The 27780-nt window shown below is 44.2% G+C and overlaps 1 protein-coding gene and 1 long non-coding RNA gene across 2 annotated transcripts in view; one reads left to right on the top strand and one right to left on the bottom strand.

Annotated features, from left to right (window-relative positions):
* Window positions 1-27009, bottom strand: part of DIXDC1 (DIX domain containing 1) — a 31724-nt gene extending 4715 nt beyond the window's left edge. The window contains exons 1-14 of the mRNA XM_008150166.3: window positions 26576-27009; window positions 22607-22719; window positions 21064-21212; window positions 18022-18111; window positions 16742-16795; window positions 14408-14458; window positions 11103-11207; window positions 10684-10737; window positions 10112-10204; window positions 9963-10034; window positions 8629-8718; window positions 8126-8287; window positions 7549-7615; window positions 779-884 (exon numbers count right to left, since the gene is read on the bottom strand). Coding sequence (XP_008148388.2) covers window positions 779-884; window positions 7549-7615; window positions 8126-8287; window positions 8629-8718; window positions 9963-10034; window positions 10112-10204; window positions 10684-10737; window positions 11103-11207; window positions 14408-14458; window positions 16742-16795; window positions 18022-18111; window positions 21064-21212; window positions 22607-22719; window positions 26576-26598 — 1229 coding nt within the window. The 5' untranslated portion in view covers window positions 26599-27009. The remainder of the gene's footprint in view (window positions 1-778; window positions 885-7548; window positions 7616-8125; window positions 8288-8628; window positions 8719-9962; window positions 10035-10111; window positions 10205-10683; window positions 10738-11102; window positions 11208-14407; window positions 14459-16741; window positions 16796-18021; window positions 18112-21063; window positions 21213-22606; window positions 22720-26575) is intronic.
* LOC129151076 (uncharacterized) lies at window positions 10337-12082 on the top strand. The gene is made up of 3 exons (XR_008557878.1): window positions 10337-10386; window positions 10699-10748; window positions 12046-12082. It is a non-coding gene; the product is annotated as an uncharacterized LOC129151076 (long non-coding RNA).
* Window positions 27010-27780: the final 771 nt, after the last annotated feature.

Genomic DNA, 27780 nt, shown 5'->3' with positions numbered 1-27780 from the left:
CAGGTTGGAAAGATAAGGCTAGCTTTAAACCCAGGCCCCTGCCAAAGTCTCCTGAGGCAGAAATAGCTTGGTTTTGTTAGGTCACTGCCCCTTATAACCCAGATGATTCTACAAAGCAGAGGTTAGGGAGCTAGTCACCATTAGGGAATAAAAATGGCATTACAAATGGGGTGATCTGAGAATTTAAAATAGATTTATTCAGCAACAGCCAAATCACTCTTTTCCTTTTCTCTGGATAAAAGACATAAGGTCTCTAAAATCTAATTTGTTGAATTCCCTTCTAACCCAGACCAAGTAAAAGCAGACTCTCTAAGAAAGAGAAATCCTGTCACTTTTCTCAGTAGTTGGTTCCACAGCTTAAATATTTATTTCAGAGCCTTTAACCTTAGAAGGGAGTATATTGGCCCAGAGTTTGAAGTTTCTTTTAATATGATTTCTCAATACAGTAGTTGTAGTCATCAAATAGTAACAAAGATCAATGACAGCAATCCATGGCTATCAGCAGGAACTATTATGAGCACTTAAACTATTTCCTAACTTGATATGCCTATTTGCATATCAAGATTGGAAGCATATTTGTTGTATCTGTGCCTAGCAGATCATGACTTGTCCCTTGTAATGCCCTGGTAAAGCTGAAACCAGAAGCTCTATGTCCTGTGCTCTCCTCACTACACCATAAGCTTCTCCAACACCTCTTAGCTGGTTAGATGGATGGGCAATAACTAATGATTCTGCCTTCCTGCCCTTTTAAAAAGAGAAATAGATCCAAGAATCTTACCTCTTTGGTATATTGACCATGAAGGGTGTAAGTGAGCGGTCAGTGAAATAGAGCACTTTAGTGCAGGTGCTGCTGACAGTTGGAGAGCTCTGTGAGTGAGGCAAGGCTGCAATCAGAGAGACTGGTCAGAACGTACAACTTGTACTCAACCACCCCTCATTTCCAGTTTTTTAAAATGTCCCAGGAGGGCAGCAGGGGGGTGGAGAAGAGATTAACCAAAGAATTTATATGCACATATGCATAACCATGGACAGACAACAAGTGAAAGACTGGGGGTGGGGGGGAGAGGGGTCAATAGGGGAAAAAGGGGGACATCTGTAAAACTTTCAACAATAAAGATAATTTTTTTTTTAAATGTCCCAGGAGGATGAAGCTGCCTGAGGTCACAGAACACTTTTCTTTCCACACCCTTGCCAAACACCAAGTCCACAGGGTGGGCCCCACAGGAAGTCACCACTAGGGCCACAAAGACAGGAAGTGCTTTGGATATGGACACTATCACCAAGACCATCATTTCTTATCCATTCTAGGTATTTCTAGCAGGGAAATAGCAACTGTTCTGACAGGTATTGTTGCTAAGAGTCCAAGAGGCCAGAGAAGCCCAGCAACGTTTCCGCTAGGGCCGAGTGGACACAGCAGGAGCTGCAGACACTGCCGACACGTAAGCTTTGGAGGTCTGTGGTAGAGAATGCTCATGCAATTCATGAAATGGGAAATGAATAGGAACAGGAACCATAGGAGCAAAATAACCTTAGAAACTCAGATGGCAAGGGAGCCTCATGCTTCCAGTCAAAGAAGATCTACCTTATCCCTTAGCTACAGAGGATCTGTATGTGTTGGCCCGTGGTTTTTAACTCAGTTCTCTTGATCCACATCTTGTCTCTACCCTTTGTATAGGTACTTATGTAAAATTTTTATTTAGTTTTAAAATAAATTTGTATTGTGTGTTTTTTTAGAATTTTAAAAATTTGATTTTAGAGGGGAGGGGGAGAGAGTAACATCAATGTGAGAGAGAAACATTGATTGGTAGGTTCTCTGACCAGAATGAACTGCAACCTGGGTATGTGCCCTAACTGGAAATAGAACCCACCACCTTCTGGTGTACAATGATGCTTCAACCAATTGACCCACACCAACCAGGACTGGAAACTTTTTATTAATGAGTACTTGTGATTATGACTTTAAGAGAACAGGAAGAGCCCTAGCTGGGTTGGCTCGGTGGATAGAGCATTGGCCTGCGGACTGAAGGGTCCCAGGTTCGATTCCTGTCAAGGGCACATACCTTGGTTGCAGGCTTGATCCCCGGTAGGGGGCGTGCAGGAGGCAGCCATCAATGATTCTCTCTCATCATTGATGTTTCTATCTCTCTCTCCCTCTCCTTTCCTCCCTGAAATCAATAAAAGTATATTTTAAAAAAATAAAAAATTAAGAGAACAGGAGGAGCCGAAACCGGTTTGGCTCAGTGGATAGAGCGTCGGCCTGCGGACTCAAGGGTCCCAGGTTCGATTCCGGTCAAGGGCATGTACCTTGGTTGTGGGCACATCCCAGTGGGGGGTGTGCAGGAGGCAGCTGATCGATGTTTCTCTCTCATCGATGTTTCTAGCTCTCTATCCCTCTCTCTTCCTCTCTGTAAAAAATCAATAAAATATATATATTTAAAAAAAAAAAAAAAAGAGAACAGGAGGAAAGACCAATCAGAAACTTTTATCATAAGAACAAAAAAATAATAAAGTGTCATTAAAAATCTGTCCTGTGCCCTAGTTGGTGTTGATCAGTGTTCAGAGCATTGGCCGGCACACCAAAGGGTCATGAGTTCGATTCCGGTCAAGGGCATGGGTTTCAGGTTGGATCCCTGCTCTGGTCAGGGAATGTGTGGGAGACAACTGATTGATGTGTCTCTCTCACATCAATGTCTCTTTCTCTCTCTTTCTCTTTTCCCCTCTCTCTCTTCCACTCTAAAAAAACAAAACAAAAAACAATGGAAAAATATATCCTCAGGTGAGGATTAATAAAAATTTAAAAATCTGTCCTGAAATTCCATCTACATATATTTTCTTCTTAACTTTTTCTAGATATTGGTCCCATTCAAACTGGCAGCCAAAGGAGAGCATTTCTAGGAAGGGGTTTCAAATAAAGGAGACTGTGAGGGAAGAATTAATACAGGGGAAAACAAGGGAATATTCACTCTTTGTATAGTAATCACAGTTTTCAGAATTTTTCTTCAAAGAATGCCAATTATTAAAACTATATACCATGATGCTCGTTGGACTCTAGCACCTAAAATATTCACTTAAATCACTAAATTTTATTATTGATTGATTGATTGATTCATTCATTCATTCAACAAACATTTATTGTACACTTACCATGTGCTAATTTCAGAAATATAGAATTAACCATATGTGGTCTCTGACCTCAAAGAGTTTATAATCTAGTATGGATGACAAATATGGACATAAATAATTACACTGAAATCAGACTTGTGCAAACTGCACAGGAGGACTGAAGATGGAGTGGTTAATTCCACCTGGAAGAGGTCAAAAGGCCCCATAAAGCACTTAAAAAATCATCAGATAGAGAAGTCGAAAGGGCATTCCAAGTGATCATGTAAATGCATGGAATGTGATCATGTATGTTAAAAATTAAAAGTTAACTAGTAAGGCTGGAGCACAAGGAATACATTGGGAAGTTGTGGAAGATGAGAATAATAAAATAGGCAGGGGACATATCACAAGGGCTCTGCCAGCATAAAACATTTAGACATTAGTCGTAAGCTCTGGGAGATACTAAAAAAGAGTGACACGATCAGACAGGCATTTACTAGTAGAAAGGCCAATCTAGCAGCAAAGTAAGTATGAGTTGGATGGGAGAAACTCTGGAAACCAGTAATCCCATTAACAGGCAATTAAAAACAATCTGAAAGATGAGGAAGGGCAAGATGAGGTCAGAGAAGAGATAGATTTAAGGAACCTTTCTTTTTAATTTTTTTAAAATATATTTTCATTGATTTCAGAGAGGAAGGGAGAGGGAGAGATAGAAACATCAATGATGAGAGAGAATCATTGATTGGCTGCCTCCTGCATGCCCCCTATTGGGGATCAAGCCCACAACCTGAGCATATGCCCTTGACGGGAATCGAACCTGGGACCCTTCAGTCCGAAGGCTGAAGCTCTATCCACTGAATCAAACCGGCTAAGGCAGATTTGAGGGACTTTTAGAAGGTAAAAGTCTTGGTACTTGGGATATAGTTGAATGTTGGGGATAAGAGGGGAGTAAAAATAGTTTTATAGTCTGGGGGGAAAAAGATGCATGGCAGTATTCCATTGTGTAAATGTACCACATCTTTTTTATCCATTCATCTACTAATGGGCACTGGGGCTGTTTCCAGATCTTGGCTATTGTAAATAACATAGCAGTGAACACAGGGGTGCATATATTCTTTCTGACTACGCGGCTGTAAAGAAGAAGGAACTTTGTGACAGCATGGATGGACATGGAGATTATTATGCTAAGCAAAATAAGCCTGTCAGAGAAAGACAAGTACCATATTATCTCATATGTGGAATCTAATGAACAAAAAAGGACTAGAGCATGGATACATGAAACAGACCAGCAGATCTCAGAAGGGAGGGGGAATGGAAGAGATTAGCCCAAGAACATATATGCATATATGCATAGCCCATGGACATCGACAATGTGGCGAAGGCCGGGAGGAGGAGGGTGAAAGAGGATAGAGGTGGGGGGAAATGGAGAACATCTGTAATACTATCAACAATTAAAATAAAAAAAGATGCATGATAGTACTATTAACTAATATAGGGATAGAGAGGTGAGTTATGTCATACTTTAAAATGTTTATTGGTTGCCTATTATGTATCAAATACTAGAGATGCAAAAATAAATTAGATCCAATCCCCATCTTTAAGGAGCTCAAAGTCTAGTGGGGTGAAATAGCAAAACAGTTACAATATAATAGAATGTGAAAATAATATTGCTATGTACTGAATTATGGCCTTCCCAAATTCATATATTGAAACCATAAACCCTAGTGTGACTGTATTACTGACAGGGTCTTTAAGGACGGATTGAAGTTAAGGGAGGTTATAAGAGTGGAGCCCTGATCCCATAGAACTGGTGCCTTTATAAGAAGAGGAACAGATATCAGAGCTCTTTCTCCATCATGTGAGGACACAGCAAGAAGGTAGCCATCTGCAAGCCAGGAAGAGAGCTCCCCCTCACCAAAACCTGGCCATGCTGGCACCCCGATCTTGGGACTCACAGCCTGCAGAACTGTGAGGAAATAAACTCCTGTTTTTTAAGTCCCTCAGTCCGTGGTGTTTTGTTGTGGCAGCCCAAGTTAATACATATGCTACGGACACATTCTGGGTGAATTTCAAGGAAAGGGTAATCATGATGTCAAATGCCACACAGAGGCATAGAACTAAAAATAGGTTTAGTAAATAGGTCATCAGTACATTAGAGAGCAGTTTCAGTTGATTGGTAAAGAAAACTGAGTTGGATTACAGACTTTCCTAGTGAAAAAGAGAGTAATGAGGGAGAACAAGCCTTACACAACATTAAATCATGATAAAATAATTGTTACTTCAGTGTGAAATTACTATAAAAAGCATGTACAAAAAACTCAAATAAAAGACCCCAAAACAAATCTTTGTGTATGTGTGTGTATAAATTTAATACATAACTTTAAAAGGCATCACAAATCAATTGTAGTTTTTAAGTTCATGATCATTTGGAGTTAATTTTTATATATCGCATGAGGTATGTGTCAAGACTGTTTTTATATGGGTCTTTAATTACTCCAGGACCATGTGTTGAAAAGCCTATCCTTCTGTGTTGTTGTTTTTTTCTGGTCGGGTAACCTAAACCTTCATTCCTTTGCCATTGACTAGCCCTTTCATAGCTACTGAAAATCTACTGGCCAAATATTTCTGAACTCTCTATTTTGTTCCACTAATCCATGTGTCTATGCATTCACCTATACCAGTGATGGGCAACCTTTTGAGCTTGGTGTGTCAAACTTCGCCAAAAAACTGAGCATAACTCGGGTAGTGTGTCACTTTGAGGAAAAAACATTATTTCACAAATGTTTCATCCTCAGGAGCAGCAAATGTTTCATCCTCGGCATGCGGCCGCCTCAGTGGCCACATGTCATCAGAAATAGCTATGCGTGTCAGTGCTGACACGCGTGTCATAGATTCGCCATCACTGACCTATACTGTACTATTTAGTTTTGAAATCAGATAGTGTGGTTATCCAAATACTTTGTTTATCTTTCTCAACTTTTTCTGTGTGGCTATTCCTTTTTTTTTTTTTTTAAATAATTCTTTATTGTTGAAAGTATTACATATGTCACTCCCCCCCCCCCACCATTAACCCCCTCCAGCCTGTGTGGCTATTTAAATCCCTTTATTGTTCCATATAAGTTTTAGAATCAGCTTGTTTATATCTACAAAAGGATTTTTATTGGAATATGATTGAAGCTATAGATTATTTGGGGAGAATGGATCAATATTGAGTACTCTAATCAATAAACATGGTATATCTTCCCATTTCTTTATATGTTCTTTGATTTATTTCATCTGTGTTCTATAGTTTTCTTTTTTAAAATATATTTTTATTGATTTCAGAGAGGAAGGGAGAGGGAGAGATAGAAACATCAATGATGAGAGAGAATCACTGATCGCCTGCCTCCTGCATGCCCTCGAAACCCAAGCATGTGCTCTGACTGCAAATCGAACTGTGACCTTCTGCTTCATAGGTCGAGGCTCAACCACTGAGCCACGCTGGCCAGGGTTTCATGTTTCTTTTTTGTTGTTGTTAATATTTTTTCATTGATCTTTTATAGAGAGTGGAAGAGAGAGGGAAGGATAGTGAGAAACATCAATGTGAGAAAAACACATTGATTGGTTGCCTCCTGCATGCGGGAGGAGCCTGAACCAAGGTATGTGCTCTTGACAGGAATAGAACCCAGACCCTTTGGTCTGCAGGCCAACGCTCTAACCACTAAGAAACACTGGCCAGGACATACTTTATTATTATTTTCTTAATTGTATATGTGGCATACAAAACTGGTTATGGTTAGCTTTATACTATTTGGTTTTTGAAAATTATTTACATACTTTTAGATTGTGTCTGGGTAAATTATAAAAGATAAGAAAATGTGTAAGTTATTAAATCAAAAGGTAAGATATAGAGTAAAACAGAAATTATGAGGCAGGGTAGATTTCCAACATGTTGGAATGAACAGGGGGGAAAATGTAATGAGCAGGCATAGAGCAGGTAAGAAATACTACCTAGCCATGAGCACTAGATGGCGCAATGATTTTGCAGGACTTAAACGGAATGACAAGCACTCAAAGTTTTAAGAAAAATCCCCCCCAAAATCAACCTTCTTGCTCCTAGGAAGAACTGGAATTTTCTGTGCTATTTGGGTTGTAGGATGATTTGTGTATGTTTTTGTTGTCTTAAATTTTGTTTTGTTTGGTAAATGTTTTAAGCTTATAGTGTTTCCCAAAGATATTTTAGCCTCTCTGAGTCACTAGAACATGGTTAAATAAATGGTGCTTGAAGTGATAGAGGTGATGATGATGGTATCTTCATAGTCCTAGAAATAACTCGATACTAACTAGTATTGCTACAGAAACAACACATTATGAAAGTGAAATTATATAAGAAAAATTCGATCCACAAAATACTAATGTCTGATTTAATATTCCAGGAGAACTTACTGAGCAATAATGAGCACTTACTGGAATTAGGAGGCCAGGACTCCTGGTATTCACTACCTGCTTGAGTTCTGGGTGACTTTCCCCGAACCTGGAGAGCCATACAAAAATCACAAGAATTATGATCAACGGGAGAACTTAACCAAGAAATTTAAATTAAAAAAGTGTGCCTAAAATATACTCTTTCTACCATTTGCCTAAAATATACATCTTCCACAGTGTATAAAACTGTACATATTTATTCTAACAATAATAATGCACATTTATAAAAGGGTTTCTAATTTTCAAGCATTTTCCATATATTTCCTCATCTAATGCGAGCTCATTCAGCGGGGAGGGGAAGGGAAATAAGCAGTAGAGAGAGCCACGGGGCCAAGCACCACAATTCCTTAGACAGTTAAACAGGTGCTAGGAATGAGCGTTATCATGAAGTCCCTCCTTGGATTGTCAAACCATGATGAAGAGGAAAACCAAAGAGAAAAGCAACTCTAACCTTCAGCAGGGTCTCCTCCTTTAGCACTGCCTTCCTCTAGATTAAAATGGATAAAATTAAGCTTCTTCGGGAGCTTGCCTGAGAGAAACAGCATAGAACGAGGATTACCCTTTTTTCTTGCTTTTTCTGGGTCTCCATGACATGCAGGCGCTCCATGAGGCTGGAGATGCCCTGCTCCAGGCTGTCGATGGTGTGGTGCTGAGGGTCGTGGCCGCTGAAGCTGTTGCGCAGGCTGCGGAGAGCATCTCGAACGAGCTGCAGGTCGCTGGTCTGTGGGCGAGAGTGAGGTGCTGCTGGCAGGCTGCATATCATGTTATTAACTATCTCCCGGCCACTGGGCTTAAGAAGACATAGGGGAGAAATTTCCAGGATAGATCTTTTATTTTTGAGGGAGGAGGTGTGGATTATAGGAACTGTTCCTCCACAGAAGCAGGCCTGCTGTTTCCCACCAATTCTTCATTTCGAATAACAAGTGCCTCAGATCTTTACACACCCAACAGATGCAAGAACAGGGAAGTGGGGTATAAAAGGCGAGTCCACTGGTGATGGCTAAGGTGCTCTTCTGGTTTCAGCTGAAGTGGCAGGTCTGTACTCAAATCTTAAGAACCTACCCCTCTAGGAGTGATTGAAGCAGCTCCTTTTCCTGCCACCGGAGGGAGAAAACCATTGCTTTGAGAGCTGTGACTGTTGTAATTGGTCACCTACAGCAGCAAGAAGAAATGATGCCTGTTATGAGAGAATTCCAAACCAAGATTTCCTGTCTTACTTTTCTTCTTTACACTTATCACTTCCTGACATAGTTTATAATTATATAATTACATATCTGTTTCCTATCTCTCTCTATTAGAATGTATAGGGCCTTTTCCCCCTTTGTTCATCGCTACATCCCCTGTACTTGACCCTTCCTAGGCACTGTTGAATGTAGAATAAACAAAAGAGAAACCTCAGCTGGGAAGCCCCCAACCTACACTCTGCCTGGCCACTGGAGGGCCTGAGAATGCTGCTACAGCACCTCCGGCCTTTGCTTCAGTAATTTAAAAAAAAACAATGACTAACTTTTCTTTTCCTTCCTTCCTTCCTTCCTTCCTTCCTTCCTTCCTTTCCTTCCTTTCCTTCCTTCCTTCCTTCCTTCCTTCCTTCCTTCCTTCCTTCCTTCCTTCCTTTCCTTCCTTCCTTCCTCCCTTCCTCCCTCCCTCCCTCCTTCCCGTTCTTCCTTCCTGAAATATCTTTTTATTGATGTCAGAGAGAGAGGAAGGAAGAGGGAGAGAGGATAGAAACATCAATGATAAGAATCATTGATAAAAAAAAAAAAAGAATCATTGATCAGCTTCCTCCTGCATGCCCCCTACTGGGGATCAAGCCAGCAACCTGGGCATGTGCCCTGACTGGGAATTGAACTGTGACCTCCTGGTTCATGGGTTGAAGCTTAACTACTGAGTCACACCAACCACGTAATGATTAACTTTTCTTGATCCTGATTCTGAGCCAGGACTGTTTAGTTATCTACCTGGATTATTTTTTAAATTTAAATTCTTTATTATTGAAAGTATATTCTCCTTTTTCCCCCCATTGACCTCTCCCCAGACACTCCCACCCCCCATACCTGGGTTATTTTATGTATTTTTCATAATGGCAGAGAGGGCCACTATTACTTCCATTTTCCAGATAAGCCTTATTTCTAAGGTTCAGAAGCTAACTAAATTAAAGTCACACAATGGTCAAAAGTGGTAAAGATGTACCAATGTTACACCAATAAATTTAATTTTAAAAAGTGGTAAAGATGTATCTGACACCAGATTTTCTTACCCTGGAATCTGTATTCATAACCCCCTCACCAAATAACCTCCTAAAAAACTGACCTGTGGCTTTGGTTCAGTCCTGACTCAGAAACAAAACCCTCTTTGCCCTTGTAAATGTGGGAGGGAGACCCCGAGTTAGAGGTTACCTCATCTGCCTCTCTTTTCATACAGTGAGCCAAAAGGACATCTTTGTGTTCTAGCTCCCGCTCTAGATCCACCTGCAAACCAGAGACTAAGTCAGGAAAGCATTTCTTCAGGCCACAGGGACAGGAAGTCCGTGCTGAAGATGCCCCACCTGCTGGTAACTGGCCTCAGAGAGTTTCCGGAGTGCTTCTTCCAGCTTGGCCTGGTGATGCTGAAGGAGGCGGTCCTTCTGCCCCAGCTCCTTCTGCAATGGAGAGAGAGCTTCCAGACGTGGCAAAGTCAAGAACATCGAACAGTTCACCCTTTGCGATGCAACTTCCATCGGAGGAAAGCAGAGCCTTAGGAGAGCGGTGCTTTCCTCCAGCTACACCCGGAAGACATCGCACACCACAGCAGTCTTCCATAGCGCAGAGGGTTCTTGGAGGGGTAAGGAGAAAGGGAACTACTGTGTGTAGAAGGACCACTACCTGCTATCCATGCTAGTTAGATAGAAAGGTTAAGACTGAACTGAAGTTTCCACACTCAGTTCTGTGCCCCTTCTCCTAGCCATGCTCTCTATCTTTAGGGTTAGGGTTAGTGAACAAGGGAACACAGAAAAGGATTTCCTTGCCAAAAGCAAGGATGAGAACAGAGCACTTAAGTGATCTTTGAACAACAGCAACATGGGCTGTTCATAAAACAAGGTCAGATGGAAATTATTTCCAAACTGACGTTCATTCTTACTTTATATTCTCCCAGGAGCCGGTTCCTCTCATCTAGCTTCCTCTGCAGATCCACCTGCAAGAAGGGTAAGAAAGAATTAATGGCATGGAGGTACTGTCTGCCAAGCCCAGCAGGAAAATAGCTATTTAGGAACCACAGTTCATGTGAGAAGCAGAGAGGGCATGACTGTGGTCAAAACACACAGCTGCTCTCCGTGTCTTTACACAGACTGGAAGCACAGGGTAGCCTCCGTGTCGCGGTGTCCTCAACGTGAAGGGCTTGAGGCCAGTGTGTTGGAGATTCTCCCTTGGGAACAGACTCAAGTCTAACAGGAAATAAAATAACTGCAGACACTGAGAGCGGACAACCTGAAATTAAGAGGTTAGGACAGCAGACCTAATTGGGGTTCAGTGAAGTCAGAGTTCATTCATTTAACTCACATTCTGGTTGTGTAGCTCATCTTTGTCCATATTTGCCCGCAGTAGTTCTTGTTTGAGCTGAAGAACAGATGTGTCCTGCTGAGTCAACCTCTGCTGCAAGGCATCCTGGGGGGTGGGGTGGGGGGGAGCTAATTACTGTGGTCCCAATTAATCAACCAGCCAGTTACTACTAAGAGTTATTAAACCCCTCACTACGTATCCCGCATTAGTTCTGGCAACGCAGGTGGGAGTGACTTTAGGGATTGCCACAGGAGATAAGCAGGGGTTTTCTGCCCCTTCCAGGACAGTGACATCTACAGGACAATCCTATCCATTGTCCTACCAAACTACACGAAACCTGATTTTTCCTTCACTTAGTACTCACCACTACCCTCTACTTCATTCCTGACAGGGTGGTGTCATAGAGAGAGGTCTTGGGGAATAAAAAGACTTAGATTCAAATTACAAGTTCACCACTTACTTTTGTGACAGTGACCTTGGATGATGCACTGTCCTTCCTCCCACCCTGGCTTTCTCATCTATATCCTGGGCATATAAATACTCAGTCTTCCTCTCTGCCAATGCCCTATTTCCTAGAAGGCTGGGACCTGTTTCTGCCTGCCACCCTATTCATCCAGAATCCCTGAGGTCCCTCCTCCTGCCTCCCAGAGCCCTGCACCTGCCGGAGGCTTCCATGCCTAATCTGGACCAGGCCTGGGAATATACATATTTCCATGCTCAGAACTGTTCTTGGACTATGGTTCCTCCTCCCATATCCTAGAACCTTACCAACTTTAGGCTATCTTTCTCTCAGCTTGGACACGCTTGGTTTCTCCCATGCTTAAGAAAAGGTGAGTTATACATACTTAAAAGGGTCATTCCTCCAACCACTGTTGACCTCCAATGGAACTATGGACTGGGGCTGCATTCCAATGTATTGACCCTGACTTTCCTCTCTTCGCAGACCACAGAGAAGTGGTGCAGGCTCTGGAGAATGTGGGAGCCCATTCCTGAACATGCTGTCTGCCAGGATGGCACATGGCAAAGGCAGTCTAAGAAGCCCTGGCACCAGCAGTTCAGAGGAACATTTCCCAGTGCTCCATGGAAGAAAAAGCGCTTCTGTGGTTATTAATTCTAAACTTGCTTTAGGCCACCTTCCTTATGAGAAACCTCCCAGGTCCTTTAATATGTTACTATTCACTGTGACTCTTCAAGTCCAGAGGGCAGCTCTCAAACTTACTTGACCATGGAACACGTTTGTTTCTGAAGTATCTCAAAAGACTAAGGCTCTGAAAAATGCTCTAGTCTAGCCCACAAATGGAAGTGCAGGGAAGAGGGGAACACTGTTTTCCACTTCCAGTATTTATACACAGACATGCTCCCACTTGGGTGAAATAACATGCATTCAAGTTGATTAGCTATATCACTGGTTGTATGAGCAAGTGATTAAATAATCACATTTAGTGGCACACTGTGCAGCCACAAGCAACATGTCAAGCTGTATACTATTATTTGGGGGGAAATTATATATGTACTAGAGGCCCGGTGCACGGTGTGGTCCCTCGGCCTGGCCTGCGGGGATCAGGCTGAAACTGGCTCTCCGACATCCCCCAAGGGGCCCCGGATTGCAAGAGGGCGGTTCTCAGGTGACGCACCCCAGAATCAGGCTCCCTCCTCTCTGGTTCTGGGTGCATCACCACAGCTCGGCAGCTCCTGCATTAAGTGTCTGCCCCCTGGTGGTCAGTGCGCATCATAGCTACTGGTTGGACGGGAGCTTAGGCTTTATATATAGACTAGAGGCCCAGTGCACGAAATTTGTGCACTCGAGGGGGGTAGGTCCCTCAGCCCGGCCTGCGCCCTCTTGTAGTCAGACATCCACTGCGCCTGCCAGCCATGAGCCCGGCTTCTGGCTGAGCGGCACTCCCCTATGGGATTGGACCAAAACCGGCTCTCCAACATACCCCAAGAGGTCCTGGATTGTAAGAGGGTGAAGGCCAGGCCGAGGTACCCAACCGGTGCACGATTGGGGCCAGGGAGAGACACGGGAGGTTGGCCAGCCACAGAGGGACTGAAGGAGGGCTCCAGGGCATGTCTGGTCCATCTTGCTCAGTCCTGATCGGCTAGACCCCAGCAGCAAGCTAACCTACCAGTCAGAGCATCTGCCCTCTGGTGGTCAGTGCACATCATAGCGACTGGTCAACAAGCCGACTGTCTGCCCCCTGGTGGTCAGTGCATGTCATAGTAAGCGGTTGAGTGGCCTTAGCATATCATTAGCATATTACACTTTGGCCCACCAGTCGACTGGACACTTAGAATATTAGGCTTTTATTATATAGGATTTGTTGATAACTGATAAGTTGCCTCCAGGATAGAGAACTAGGTGATTGGGGGGACAGGGCCAGAAGTCAGGCTTTTAAGGATTATCTTTTTGTACCTTATTAACTTTAAACCATTTGAGTACTATTAACTATTCAAGAACTAAGTAAATTACAATTTTTAAGAGGATATACCTCTTTATTTTTTTACTTTTTTAAAATATATTTTATTGATTTTTTTAAGAGTTTTTTTTAAAAAATATACTTTATTGATTTTTTACAGAGAGAAAGAGAGAGGGATAGAGAGTTAGAAACATCGATGAGAGAGAAACATCGATCAGCTGCCTCTTGCACACCCCCTACTGGGGACGTGCCCGCAACCAAGGTACATGCCCTTGACCGGAATCGAACCTGGGACCCTTGAGTCCGCAGGCCGACGCTCTATCCACTGAGCCAAACCGGTTTCGGCTTATTGATTTTTTACAGAGAGGAAGGGAGAGGGATAGAGAGTTAGAAACATTGATCAGCTGCCTCCTGCACACCCCCTACTAGGGATGTGCCCACAACCAAGGTACATGCCCTTGACCGGAATCGAACCTGGGACCTTTCAGTCCGCAGGCCGACACTCTATCCACTGAGCCAAACCAGTCAGGGCAAGGATATACCTCTTTAGAACTGATAAAATACTAAAACTGAAGAGAACTGTAAGAATTGATTGTTTACAGACAGAAACAAACAAGGCAGCACAGAGGGAAGTGGCAGCACCAGGGGTCATAACCCCCAGAAATAAGCCTCAGCAAAACAAAGGTATATATATATTCCTTACCATGTCTCACTTCCCATCTACAAAGCTCTCCCTTTCCTAATAGCACAGAGTCTGCCAAAGGTCCCACCAAATGTATACAAAGAAAGACTAGAGGACCCATCCAACCTCCTAGCACCTACTCTTACCAGTAGACTGCTTGACCTTGTAGATAATTTATTTAAAGATTTAAATGTCTTCCTTTTTACCTTTATTCCCTGTAAGTTTCTGGCTTCTTGTTTACATTTCAGCAAGTCCTTCTGCAAACCAAATACAGTTAGATCAGATGGAGAGCATCTGGGCTGCTTCAGATGCATTACCTCGTTCTGTCAGTAGGAACACAAAACTCAGATAACCATTCTATGAAAAATTAACTGTCTACTGAGGCACAAAGGTCTGGTCCAGTGAACACTGAAGGCTGACCCAGTCCATTCTGCCCGGTGGCACCCAGGCTCAACGCCAAGAAAGAAGACACCACACATTCCCATAGGCTCTCATTCCTACAATTAGCAATCTTCACCACCAGGAAACGGAATCATAATAATCTAAATCCCTCTCATGAAATACGTGATCCATCTCAATATGCCTACCCCCATGTCTTCAATGATTATCTTGGTTTCTAATGTTTAGCCAAGGGTCAAGCTGCTTTTGATTCTCTAAGAGCGTGCTGTTCTTCATGGACCAAACAAAAATACATTTAGCCCAATAATGCAGTGTCAAGTAATTACCCCTCCTTGACAATAGAATAAACATATGTATATGATTATCACTAGGAAAGAGATTTTAGGAGAGGAACACCCATAACTCGGACCCCACTCTCTTCTTATTGCATCACATCAAGAGTTTGGAATGAACACATCTGAAATGGAAACGGTTAATCTGGACTCCACAGATGGGCTCCAAAGTTATGCCAATAAAAATTCAAGTCAGTGAGTGTGTGTGCATGTGCTCTTGCATATTTCTGGGGAGAGGGTTAATGGTTTTAGGCATATACTTATGGCTCAAAACAAGTTAACACATTGCGGACCAGTAGTTTTATTGCTAGCTTTACCCAGTGGCCAGATAAGTTTCTATTGAATGAGTACAAAAAACGTTTTACATAAATGTTAAAGGCACGCTTTAAAATTAAATACCCATTACATTTTGAAGTTATTTATTACATGTTCTTACAAGCTAATATCTTTTTAAAGTATGATACTTTGTAAAACACTGTGAAGCAAGAATTCTCATGATCTGTCTGCAATGTGTTAAGATCCACTGACCTAAAAGAATTCTGGGAAGTATTCATTTAAAAAGATCTGGACTCTGCCCTAGTCAGTTTGGCTCAGGGGACAGAGTGTCAGCACGCAGACTGAAGGTCCTGGCTTCAGTTGGGGCGCATGTGGGAGGCAACCAGTCGATGTGTCTCTCTCACATCAATGTTTCTCTCTTTGTGTCTCTCCCCCTCCCTTTCACTCTCTCTAGAAATGAATTGGAAAATATTCTTGGGTGAGGATTAACAACAACAACAAAAAGATACTGGACTATATTTGATAATATTGTACTGCATATTTGAAAGTTGCTAAGGGAGTAGATCTTAAAAGATAACATCACAAGAAAAAAATTTTAACTATGTGATGCCAGAAGCCAATTCCAGCATGTCATAATTGCAAGAGTTTCATCAAAAGGTTGATGGAACTTGAGGACTCAACAAGGGCTGAGTCACATATGTTATCACCTGCTGGGAATGGCTAAAGGCATTTCCCCAAACCTGAAAAAGATTGATTGTTTGCTGCCAGACAGCTCAGGGCATCTTAATCTACATGTTATTGCCTCCTATTGGCCAAACACCTGAACAGCTGTAGGCTATTCCCCAATCTGTCAATGCTTCTGTACGAAACCCTACCCTTTGAAGTGTGGCTCCACCTTGCCTTAGGACAATTTGTGTTAATAAAAAGCAAGGTGTCCTGAGACAAGGAGAACTTAGCTCCTTTAGCTAAAGCTCCTCTGACCCCCAATGCCTTTCAAAATTATCTTTCATCTCTGGACTCTTACTTAATCTATGCACAGCCTTCTCCAGATTCCAGAACCCTTCTAGATGCCGGATCAAGACCCACTGGTGATAAATGTAACCCAACGTCCGGCATTAATTGGCGTCCCAAACTGGGGCTTCCTGAACACTTGCAGCACCAACATTAATGTGATCATTTACATAAATATATATATAAAATCAATAAGTTCTTTATCTGAAACTAATATGTTTATGTCAATTATAAAAAAGAGCATACTGATAATAGATCCAGTTTTTATTTATATTATTTTAAAAAATAATGTAACATTTCAAACACATAAAGGTATAATGACATAGATGCCTATTACTCATCATTGAGATTAAAAAGATGTTACCTTTTGCCATATATAGGACATATCTCTCTTTCAATCAAAGGCACAATACAGACATAGGTACAGCTAGAGTCATGAGTCTGCATCTCTTACCCCCTCCCTATTACTGTCCTGAAGTTTGAATTTTTTTTCAAAGGGTAAATGTACATGTCCTGACATACCTTTAGGTCCTTATTCTCCTCCACACTCTGATCCAGACGACTTTGGATTATAATCTGAATATAAGGCAAAAAGTGATGTTTAAGTACCTATGCTGTGAAATTCAGAGGCCATTCATTCAATAAACATTTATTGAACATTTACTACTGTGGATACAAAGGCTAGAAAACAGTGTCCTCCCTCTAGTGGATGCATATGCCCAGGGAGATGGAAGCAGATGAACAGGGACAAAGTTTAAAGTAACTACTAGTATGTGTTGGATGCAGGAGGTTGGGCAAAGGCAAAGAGAAATAGCAAGGGATGAAGTTGGAGAGAAAAATAGGGGCCGGATCATGAAAGGCCAGAGAGGGCAATGGGGAATCCATGAAACATTTTAGGTGAAGAGATGACAAAATGAGGTTTCCCTTAAAGGTAAATCATTCTTGCTGTTATATTCAAAATGAATCAGGAAGAACAGGAGAGGAATCAGGAAAGCTATTTAGAAGGTTGCTAGAATATTGGATAAAGGCCTGAATTAAAGTAGTGGCTGTGAGAATGGAGAAAACTGGATGAAGATATTTAAAAAGTCAACTGACAAAATTTAGTGACTAATTGGTTATAGAGGGAAGGGTCAGAAAGGATTAAAAACATGACACTTAGATTTTTGTTTGGGGTATTTGGCTAGATGGACAGTAATAAAAAACAGAATCCAAAAGGAGAAGTAGTTTTGGTGGTGGTGAGAGAAGGGAGAGAAAAGCTGTTTAATTTAGGATTCATTGAAACGGAGATGCTTATGGAATACACAAGTGGAGGTAATCAACAGGCAATTGCATGTGGCATATATAAATCTAGAAGTCCACAGAGAAAACTGAGCTAGAAATAAATATTTGAGGCGACATCTGAGTCAGGTGGGAGGTAAGTGAAGCCATGGAGGCACCTATTACCCAGGGGAAAGCGAGTCAGGAGAGGGCCCTGAGGAGCAAGCATTTAAGGCTCAGGCAGAACAGGCCCCTGAATGTAATGCCCGAGGGGAGGGTCCCGGGACTGTTTTGGCATTCGCGTATCTCCAGCACCTTGAAACAGCAGCTAGCACAGTCAACACTCAATAAATATTTGCTGACTGACTGAATGAAAGGAAGAAAAAAGAAAGGAAAAGTACTCTAAAATAGAAGAGAAAAACCAGAAGAGTTGGAGTTAGGGAAGAGAGCATTTCAAGCAGGTGCAGACAACGGGGTCAAATACTAAAAACAAATCAAGTACATTAACCAGGTTATTTGGTTTTGTCACAAAAGATGGAGCTCACCAGTTGCTCCTCGGGATTGACTCCGGGTTCACAGAGGGCCAAGGGCCTGTCCTGCTCATCTTCAGGTAAGGACCCACTGAGCAGCAAGGCCTGGGTAACCACAAACACAGAAAGAAATGCACCTCCCATCAGAGAACTGAGTCTGGGGTTGGTAGGCTCATCCCTTATTGAAATCACAACTGGGCTTCCTCTAGAAATTTCCTTGGTAATTTGTGACCCTGATCCTTAGATACCTCCAATGACTCATCTTGGGTCTATCTGGAGTTCCTCTGCTCCAAGGCTCTTTGGCCCCAGAAAACAATCTAAAATAAATATTCCTCTCAGAAGCGGCATTTCAAAACCAGAGCTCCTCAAACTGAATTTTGCCAGCTGGGAAGTGAACTAAAAGCAGTGTTGAATTTCCTAGCATATAAAAGTTTATTATAATAAATTAGTTAGAATTATAGCACTGACTTGGGTTTGTTTGAATAATTCTGCATTTTTACTCCCTAAGGCAACCTGATAGAACAAGAAGGAAAACATACTTGCAGAGAAATATGGGCATTCATTTCCACTCCCCACACCAGGCTTTGTTTTCATCAGAATATGGAGGGGGCAGATTTACCCTGAAGCTAAGGAAGCTCAAACCCAAGGGCCACTCGCCTGCACTGCCCTCCCAAGTTCCTATATCTACTATTGGATGCATAATCTATAATCATAGTCTTTTAAAAAATATATTTTTTACTGATTTCAGAGAGGAAGGGAGAGATAGAAACATCAATGAGAAAGAATCATCGATAGCTGCCTCCTGCATGGGGATTGAGCCCCCCACTGGGGATTGAGCCTGCAATCTGGGCATTGAGCCTGCAACCTGAGCATGTGCCCTAACCAGGAATCAAACCATGGTCAACACTGAGCCACACCGGCCAGGCTGTAATCTTAGTCTTAAAGATGGCCTCCCAAACTGTGTACTTTTGGACTCACAAAACTTGGATCTACCCCTGCAGGCAGGTATTACAAGACCTATCAACTGAATGAAATATTTAAAAATGTGTCCTTGTCTTGTATCTTGAGCTTTCTTAATCCAGTCAAGAGAAGAGTTACAGAGATTAAATCCTGTTTCAATAAATATAACACAAACTAACCACAAATGTTGGTATATAAGAATCTAAGCACTGGTTGGTCGACCAAGCACTAATTAATAATAAAAGTTTAGTAAATCAAATTAATTTGGTTATCCCATGGAGTTGTGGTAAGAAGTATGCATAGACGTGTAAGAATCCACAGCGCTGCAGGGAACTAAGGGAGAGCCATGTTACAGAAACACTGACCCTAATGGCAAAGTGTTGGATGGGCTCTCATGAGAGCCTACGAATAAGTCAGAAACTGGATGTGGCTTAGCACGCAACTTGTTCATCCCTGAAGGAGTTAAAACGCCAGTAGATGCTGTGAGCCCCATTGTATTCCACAGGGAAACTGAATTCTCATTGTGGTCATGTGGCTGTGAATTAAACTCCTCTGTTTGCAGAGAATATTAGGATGCTGACTTTCTGCCTATTGATTCTCTTCTTTTTCTGTCTAATCCGCCATTGGGTTTCTTCCAGACTGAAAAATGCAAACCAAACTGATGGTTATCTATGTTCATATAATCACATTATCCTGGGGAAAACCTGGTTGGGTGTAACCCCAAAGTTTTTCATGCTTTAATAGTTCCAATTAAAGGACAGCACACACACACACACACACACACACACACACACATCCCGTTAATTAAACCATGCCTTAATCGAGTGGCAGAAAATGTCTATCTAAAAGGCAGACATTTAAAATATACAAAGAGCCCAGCCTGTGTAGCTCAGTGGTTGAGCGTTGACCTATGAACCAGGAAGTCATGGTTCGATTCCCAGTCAGGGCATATGCCTGGGTTGCCAGCTCCCCATTGTGGGGTGTGCAAGAGGCAGCCAATCAATGATTTTCTCTCATATTGATGTTTCTATCTCTCCCTCCCTCTTCCTTCCCCTCTGAAATCAATAAAAATATATTTTTAAAAAAATTTAAAACATACAAAGAAAATAGGTGGGAAATCAACAACTCTCCAGGGAGGAATATTTAGGCAGTAAACATTCCTCCCACCCTTCTCCTTTCCTGGGGCATACATTATGCAAATATTTTACCACAGCACCAATCTCCTTGTTTTTTTAAGGAACCCTTTGTGTCCTCACCCTGTTGCTGGTTGGCTGGCAGCACCGCCTGCCGGCTGCCAGACCACTCACATAATGTGGGCTTTGTTTATGTCTCCATAAATATTTGACAATTCAAGAGCAGTGCAGTTCCCAGCACAAACAGAAAGGAATATCCCTAGACAATTTCAGGGTCATCAGCACACTACAAGGGCTCCCCCAAATAGAGACAGACGCACAAAGTCAGAGGGCTGGGGGGTCATTTCAGGGGAGAAACCAAGTCAAGTGGGTCAGCCGGCCTCTGGGAGATTTCCTGAGCTGGCACTGAAGGTATAGGAAAGACTGAAGGGCTTTGTTGCTCAAAGAAAACCTCTTCTACCTGATCACGAAGCCTTGGCATTCACTTGTAAACGCATTAGGAGCGAGCTGAATCCTTGAAAGTTTAGCTAGATTCAGACAGAGACCCTGGTATTACTGGCTCCCACACCCTTCCTGAAGAAGTCCTAGGAGACAATCCCTGACTCTTCAGAGTGCCATTATTTGGTGAAAGCTGCAACTGCACGGCTGTAGCTGCAGAGCGGGCAGGAACCCACCTATGAGCTGAGAGCCAGAACCAGGGTTTGATAGGGCTTGATGGCTCCCAGGCTCGTAGAACTCCTGACAATTGTGTTGTAAACAAGAGTCCATCTGGTCCATGTTAAGGGCTTTACTCACATAAAAGGAATTGTCTGCCCTTTGAGTCATACTCCCTCTGTCTAAACTCCCCATTCAACTCTGACCTCACACAAAACTGAGTCAGTTTATTTTCAACTGACACCAGTGATTTAAGAATAATAATCAGTTGGTGCGCCGAAGACGAACGAACGACAAGGGAAGGAGCTACCTGTAGTCCTGATATCATTTTCTTGGCTTCCTCCATTTCTTTTTCTAAATGTTCTTGTTGTTCCAACAGCTGTTCTTCCCATGACGTCTCCAGACAGGTTGTGGGGCTGCCTGGTCGCCAGTCTCGGGATACCGGAGAGTCTGTCTCCTCTACAACATGAAAGGAGGGAGCACAGTTCATGTTGAAGAAAACCGAGTTTCCGGCAGGAAGCGTTCCCAGTCCTGGCATTCACAGGATCAGGTCACTGCCTCCTGAACCTGTCCTCGCTGCACAGCCTGGACTCGCCACCAGGTGGGGTTGTGAGACATAAAGAATTGGCTATTAACTCAGACCCCAGGCTCAAGGGAGTAACACTTAATGGGTTGGGGAAACACATCCTGTTCAGAACGTTTAGGAAGCCATAAGACCTCCTCTTTGGGAGTCTTGGTATGGGACATACAGATTTTACTATTAATTCTCTAGAACGGGCACTCTTAGAGCTTGATTCTGCCAGGTACAAAGAGGGGAACTGTCAGAGGCCATGAAAACAAAAGTCCTGTTGGTTGCTCTGGAGATTCAGAGGAGACCATTCTGTCATTTAACAGTGTCTCACACAGAAAAGGAACCAGTAAACCATATTTGCACAAATTGTTTAATCTCTCTCTCTGGTTTTGTTTTGTTTTCCTGCCTGTACAATCTCTTCTGATTTCATTCATAAAAATGAGTATAGTAAGGCTAATCCCTCTGGGTCACTGTGAAGATTAAATGAGGTAATTTATGCCCAGGGCCATGTGGTGTGGGGCCCAGAGCAAGCGCTCAATAAATGCTCTCCCTCTCCCTCCTCAGGGTCCCAGGAGTGTCTGACTCAGTACCGTTCTCAGTAGTATTCTTTGCTACTAATGCCAGGTTTAGAGAGGGAATAGAATAAGGAAGAAATTAATTCCAGTTTTTCCTCTGAGGGCTTCGGTTTCATTGTGTCCCCTAATAGGTGAAGAAAACTCTATCTAAATCACGTGTTTTGCTTCTTCCTGTTTTCCTCTATGTTTATGTGAGTAAACAGAGCAACTGAAACAGAGGAAGGAGAAGTCTAAACAAAGGGAACTCCTGTGGTCCTTTCTGTAGCCCTCATACCAAACCTGATGCAGACCTGCTCTCCACTGTACGTTCTCACAGACACCTCAGCAACTCCTCTATATTCCTGGCCCCAATTTAAGTTAGAGAAGGACTGAAATTATTTGTATAACACAGAAATCATGAAATCTATTTACTTGAATAAGGCTTCCGACTGTTCCAAAGTCATTTCCTAATTCATAGGCAGGGGCCCGAGGAAGAGCCTGTCTATACTGCTGCAAGGTTTTTGACAGCTAGGACATCGGAAGTGACATTCTCCAAGAGGATAACTATGTTGGCTCTAAAACATTAGAGCCCTGTAGAGCTGAGCCTGCAGACACAGACTATGGAGAGGCACAAGGCCAGGGAGCTTATAGGTACGTAGTCAGGATCCCCAAACTCTTCAAGCCGAGAGCTATTCCTTGAGCCAACCCAGGCATCCACGAAATAGTACCTGTCCTGTTCTCTATTCCTTCAGAGGGAATAATCACAAACTCTGCCTTCTCCTCCGACTGGGTGATAATGGATTCGCTCTTTGCACTGTGGATAGGACTGGGTGAAGTCAGGCTGTGATGAAAGAAAGAGAAACAATTATTACAAAGTTGTTTAGAAGCCAACTTCCATAATTTATCCCAGAGACATGTGTGGGTTTTTTTTTTAAAGTTTTGTTTTTCTTATATATATTTGTGTGTGTGTGTGTGTGTGTGTGTGTTGTGTGTGTGTGTGTTGATTTCAGAGAGGGAGAAAGAGAGAGAATCATCAATCAGCTACCTCCTGCATGCCCCCTACTGGGGATGGAACCTGCAACCCAGGAATATACCCTTGCCCGGAATTGAACCCGGTACCCTTCAGTCTGCAGGCTGACGCTCTATCCACTGAGCCAAACCAGCTAAGGCCCAGAGACATGTTCTTATCCATCTTACTCCTATTGCCTAACACAGTACCTGGATCACTGTAAGAACAAATATTTGTTGAATGAATAAACGTGTTGAATGAATAAATGACCCAGTCCTAGGAAATCTTTTACACAACAAGGCTGCCTTGAGGCTTAATTCACTGAGAAGAAATTTATCAGAATTGGTAATCTAGCATTTTATTTTATTTTATTTTTTTAAATATATTTTATTGACTTTTTACAGAGAGGAAAGGAGAGGGACAGAGAGCTAGAAACATTGATGAGAGAGAAACATTGACCAGCTGCCTCTTGCACACACCCTACCGGGGATGCGCCCGCAACCAATGTACATGCCCCTGACCAGAACCGAACCTGGGACCCTTCAGTTCGCAGACCGACGCTCTATCCACTGAGCCAAACCGGTTTCGGCGGTAATCTAGCATTTTAAAGAGCTTCTGAGGGTTTTTTGGTGTGTGTTTGTTTCTTTTTAGTCCTTACACGAGGATATGTTTTATTGATTTTAGAGAGAGAGAGAGGAAGGGAGAGTGAGAGAAACATTGATGTGGAGAGAAACATCTATTAGTTGCCTCTCATTAGCATCCCAACTGGGATTGAACCCACAATCTAGGTATGTGCCTTGACTGGAAATCAAACCCACAACCTTTTGGTATATGGCTGATGCTCAACCAACCGAGCCACCTGGCCAGGGCAAGTTTTGTTTTGTTTTTTTTACTCACTACCATCACCATCCTGGGCCCAAGTTTGGAGACTGATATAGTATGTGTTTTACTATCTTTGAATACTTGAAGGAAAATCTATTTCCAATATACTAATCACTCACACACACACAAGCAATACCAGCAGAGTAATCACAGCAAACCAGCTCTGGGCTGATGCCAAAGGAGAGGAAGGCGTGGAAGGTGCCTCAGCAGGGAGAAAGTGCTGGAGTGTGGACAGCACCAGGATGGACAAAGGAGCAGCGATACATCAATAGAGCCAGGACTTGATAAGGAAAAGGGTAACAGGTCAAAAGGGGAACACCTGCTTGGAGATGGTAAAGGTTTACTTGATTTACTCCCAGAGTTATTTATATGTCTGCCACACTGGTTTCAAATTGTCATGAGCAACTCACAACAATTCTTACGTTCTGATATAATTCTTACTAGCCTTGGAAGGAACTGTTCGGATTTTTGGGGAAATGGAATTTAAAATCTCCAGAACAACAGCAAAGCTATAAGACAAGATGGGGGTGTGAGGCTGAAGCTTGCAGCTGCAGAGCCCGCTTCTTTGCATTGCACCCTGAGAACATCAGCACTGAAACACTCTCAGGGGCCATGGGGGCTGCAGGCCCAGCCCCCTCTCAGGAATCCTTTCCAGATCCATCACCTAGACAACAGGGACAGTGTCTAGGATTCACTGACCCACTTAACATGCCCCTGAAGTCTCCCAGGCTAATCCTCACAGCCACCATCAGGAGTTAACATTTCTTCTTTCCAGAAACCAGTAAAAACAAGAGGCAAGCACAGAGGAGGTGCCTAGAGAATTCAGAGCCCCTGAGGCAACCTGAGGACTAGGTTCTCATCCTCCTCGTTGTCCAAAGTTTAAAGGCTTCAATGGAAATGCCCTCAATCAGTAATACATTCTCATCCTTATTAGAACACACAAAAAAATTTAAAGTTGTTGCTTCTTCAACTTAAAGAAAGGAACTTAACCAGACCTATAGATCTACAACCCAAACAAGCAAGGGGGGTGAAGAGTGGCAAGAAGTGGTATTAAGAAAAGGTAATTGCGCCCTAGCCAGTTTGGCTCAGTGGATAAAGCGTCAGCCTGTGGACCGAAGGTTCCCAGGTTTGATTCCGGTCAAGGGCAGTTACCTCGGTTGCAGACTCCTCCCCAGCCCAGGCCCTGTTTGGGGCTCGTGCAGGAGGCAACCAGTCAATGTGTTTCTCTCACATCGATGTTTCTCTCTGTCTTTCCCTCTCTCTAAAAGATTAATGGAAAAATATCCTGGGTGATGATTTAAAAATAAATAAATAAAGTGTAATTTAAAAAAAGAGAGAGAAATTTCAAAGGAAGGAAGGAAGGAAGGAAGGAAGGAAGGAAGGAGTTGCTTTATGGAATTCTCTTATCCACCTTTCACTACTTAGGTATCTAACTTCCAGGCCAACATGCATTAGCTGCTGGAAAAGCACTAGTTTAGGGGTACCTCTATAATAATAAAAGTGTAATATGCTAATTAGACCGGACAGCCGAATGACCTCCCGGACGTCCTTCCAGATGTCCTTCAGGTGAAGCGGGGGCTACGAGGGCCGAGCCCCTTGCACAAATTTCATGCATCAGGCCTCTAGTGTTATTTATAAAGAAACAGATTTAAGCCCTAGCTGGTTTGGCTCAGTGGATAGAGCGTTGGCCTGCGGACTAAAGGGTCCCGGGTTCAATTCCAGTCAAGGGCACATGCCTGGGTTCCGGGCTCAATCCCCACTAGAGGGTGTGCAGGAGGCAGCCAATCAATGATTCTCTCTCATCACTGCTGTTTCTATATCTCCCTCCCTCTCTGAAATCCATAAAAATATATTTAAACAAAAGAAACAGACTTATGACTGCTCAGGCCTCAGCATTCGCCTTATAGAAATTGGGATCCACGTGCCGAAAGAGGCCTGAAGCAGCTGCTCCGCTTTGAGAACTAAGACACTTTCTCAGCTGACAAGGTGCTGTGGTTGACATGTCCCACTGCCTGCACTGGACGGGCCACAGTGGGTAACGTGTGAGAGGAGGGTGGGTTGGGGGGGTGGTGTGAACCAGGATGCTGCTTTCCTAAAAGCAGAGAGCATGCTCAGCTCCACCTTCTCCCTCCTGAGTGAGCTGTCTCCCACATAAGGGCAGAAGGAGGCGGATGTCTGCATATCCAACCCCACTGGGGGAGTGGCCGAGCAGCCAGAAGAAAACAACATTTTTCTTTCTTGAATTGAGGCTGCCAGTTTGTGAGGCCAGAGAGCTAAGGCCATGGGACTAGATGGCCAAGTTAAAAGAGAAAGGACCGAGGAAGAAAAATCCCGAGGCAAGAAGAACCTCATGAATGAGGATGGTGCATTAGATCCTCTTCCTCAAGTCAGAGAAAAGTATTTTCACACTGATTAATTACATGCTATAGGCTCTGCCTGATGTGCTTTGAAGCCCTATTTCATAAGCAAGTAATCCCCCTACCTGCCATCATAATCCTCTCAAATCAGGGAACAAGTGATTACAAATCAGGTCCGACTGATACACTTAATTCCCACAGGTTTAACATCTCTCCAACCTTAATTTATCAGAAAGTGGTCCCCAGCTCCCTCACCCGCTGTATCTTATAGTGAGAACCCCAGCTCCCTCACCCGCTGTATCTTATAGTGAGAATCCCAGGCCAGCAGCCTGTTCTCCCCAATACAGCGCCCCCACCATCCCCGTCTACCTCTGGCCAACGGCATCCTCCAGTCGGGCTCTGCTCCCACCCATGCCCCCACCTCCAAAGCCAGAGTGGCCTCAGCTCACCATTTGACTTGCGTCCCTCCCATGGTCCCTCCTGGCTCCGAGCTCAGCAAGCCTGCTTCCCGGGGTGAAGTGGGGGGCTGAGAGTCACAGCGCTCCCAGATTCGGGCATGTCTCCCCGAGCTGGGGCAGGCCAACTACCCGGGCTGCCGGCCGATTGCGGGAGAGATGGGGGAGGGCTGCGAGGCCGGCGGCCCGGCCCCAGGGACCGGGATGCTCCGGGTCTGTGGCGCGCGGTCCCGGCAGCTCAGACGCGGCCGCAGCCGGGGCTGGGCGGGACCGCCTCCCCTCGCAGGCTGCGGGCACCGGCGGGCGCATGGCGGTGTCCGCGGCCGCGCGGCTGGGGGCTTGCCCGGGGCGCGGGCATCTCAACCCATCTCCGACCGCGAGACGCTCCGCGGCTGGGCAGCGCGGCCGGCCGAGCCCCGGGCAGCGGCGTGCGGGCGGGGGACCCCAGCTTCGCAGCGCCTCCCCGTCCCTCCCGGCCCCGCCCTGCCCGCCCTCCCCAGGCGGCCACACGCCGCCGGGCAGCGCCGGCTCGGACCCAGGCGGAACCCGGCGGGGGACCGGGGGCGGGGGGTGCACCCGCCAGGCAGGGAGGGGCCGCCGGCGGGCAGAATCCCCAGGGGGCTGGTCCTGGCCCTGAGAACCCCGATCTGTACACGTTGCCTTCTCCACCCTGAGCCCTCCCTTCGGGGACGCAGAGGTCGGGGTAGGCAGAAGCCAGCTTCTTGAGGGTGCGGTCTCCCCCGGAAGCCGCGGACCGCCCATCTCTCCCACCTCCCCTCCGGGCGTTTCCGCGTGTGCCTTTTTACCCACTAGGGATCCTTCTGCTTGGACACAGGGAGAGGCTGGCCTGAGGTCTTGGAAGCACCGGGCCGGCAGGGTGTCCCTCGAGGAGGGGGGCAGGGAATTAGACACTGAGGGCTATCTTCCAATCTTAACCTTCTCCCGGTTCCCAGTCACATCCCGGGGTCTCCGGCTTTCGTGGTCACTGAGCCATTAGATGGGCTCCCCCTGAGCAAGGGTGGAGGGAGGGAGCAGATTGTGCCCCAGCCTGCTGGGTCCCAGGGAGCAAGCTGAGGAAAAGGCAGGGTGCTGACTGAACACCCTAACAAGGTGAGTGAGCGGTCAGCTTAGAAGAAAAGAACAAAATCAGGAAGGAGTCAAAGACAGAAAGCGGAATGCAAACTGCTCTCTGAGCCCCT

The sequence above is a fragment of the Eptesicus fuscus genome, chromosome 13, assembly GCF_027574615.1.
Source record: "Eptesicus fuscus isolate TK198812 chromosome 13, DD_ASM_mEF_20220401, whole genome shotgun sequence".
Taxonomy (NCBI): domain Eukaryota; kingdom Metazoa; phylum Chordata; class Mammalia; order Chiroptera; family Vespertilionidae; genus Eptesicus; species Eptesicus fuscus.
This window is presented reverse-complemented; position numbering and strand designations above follow the sequence as displayed.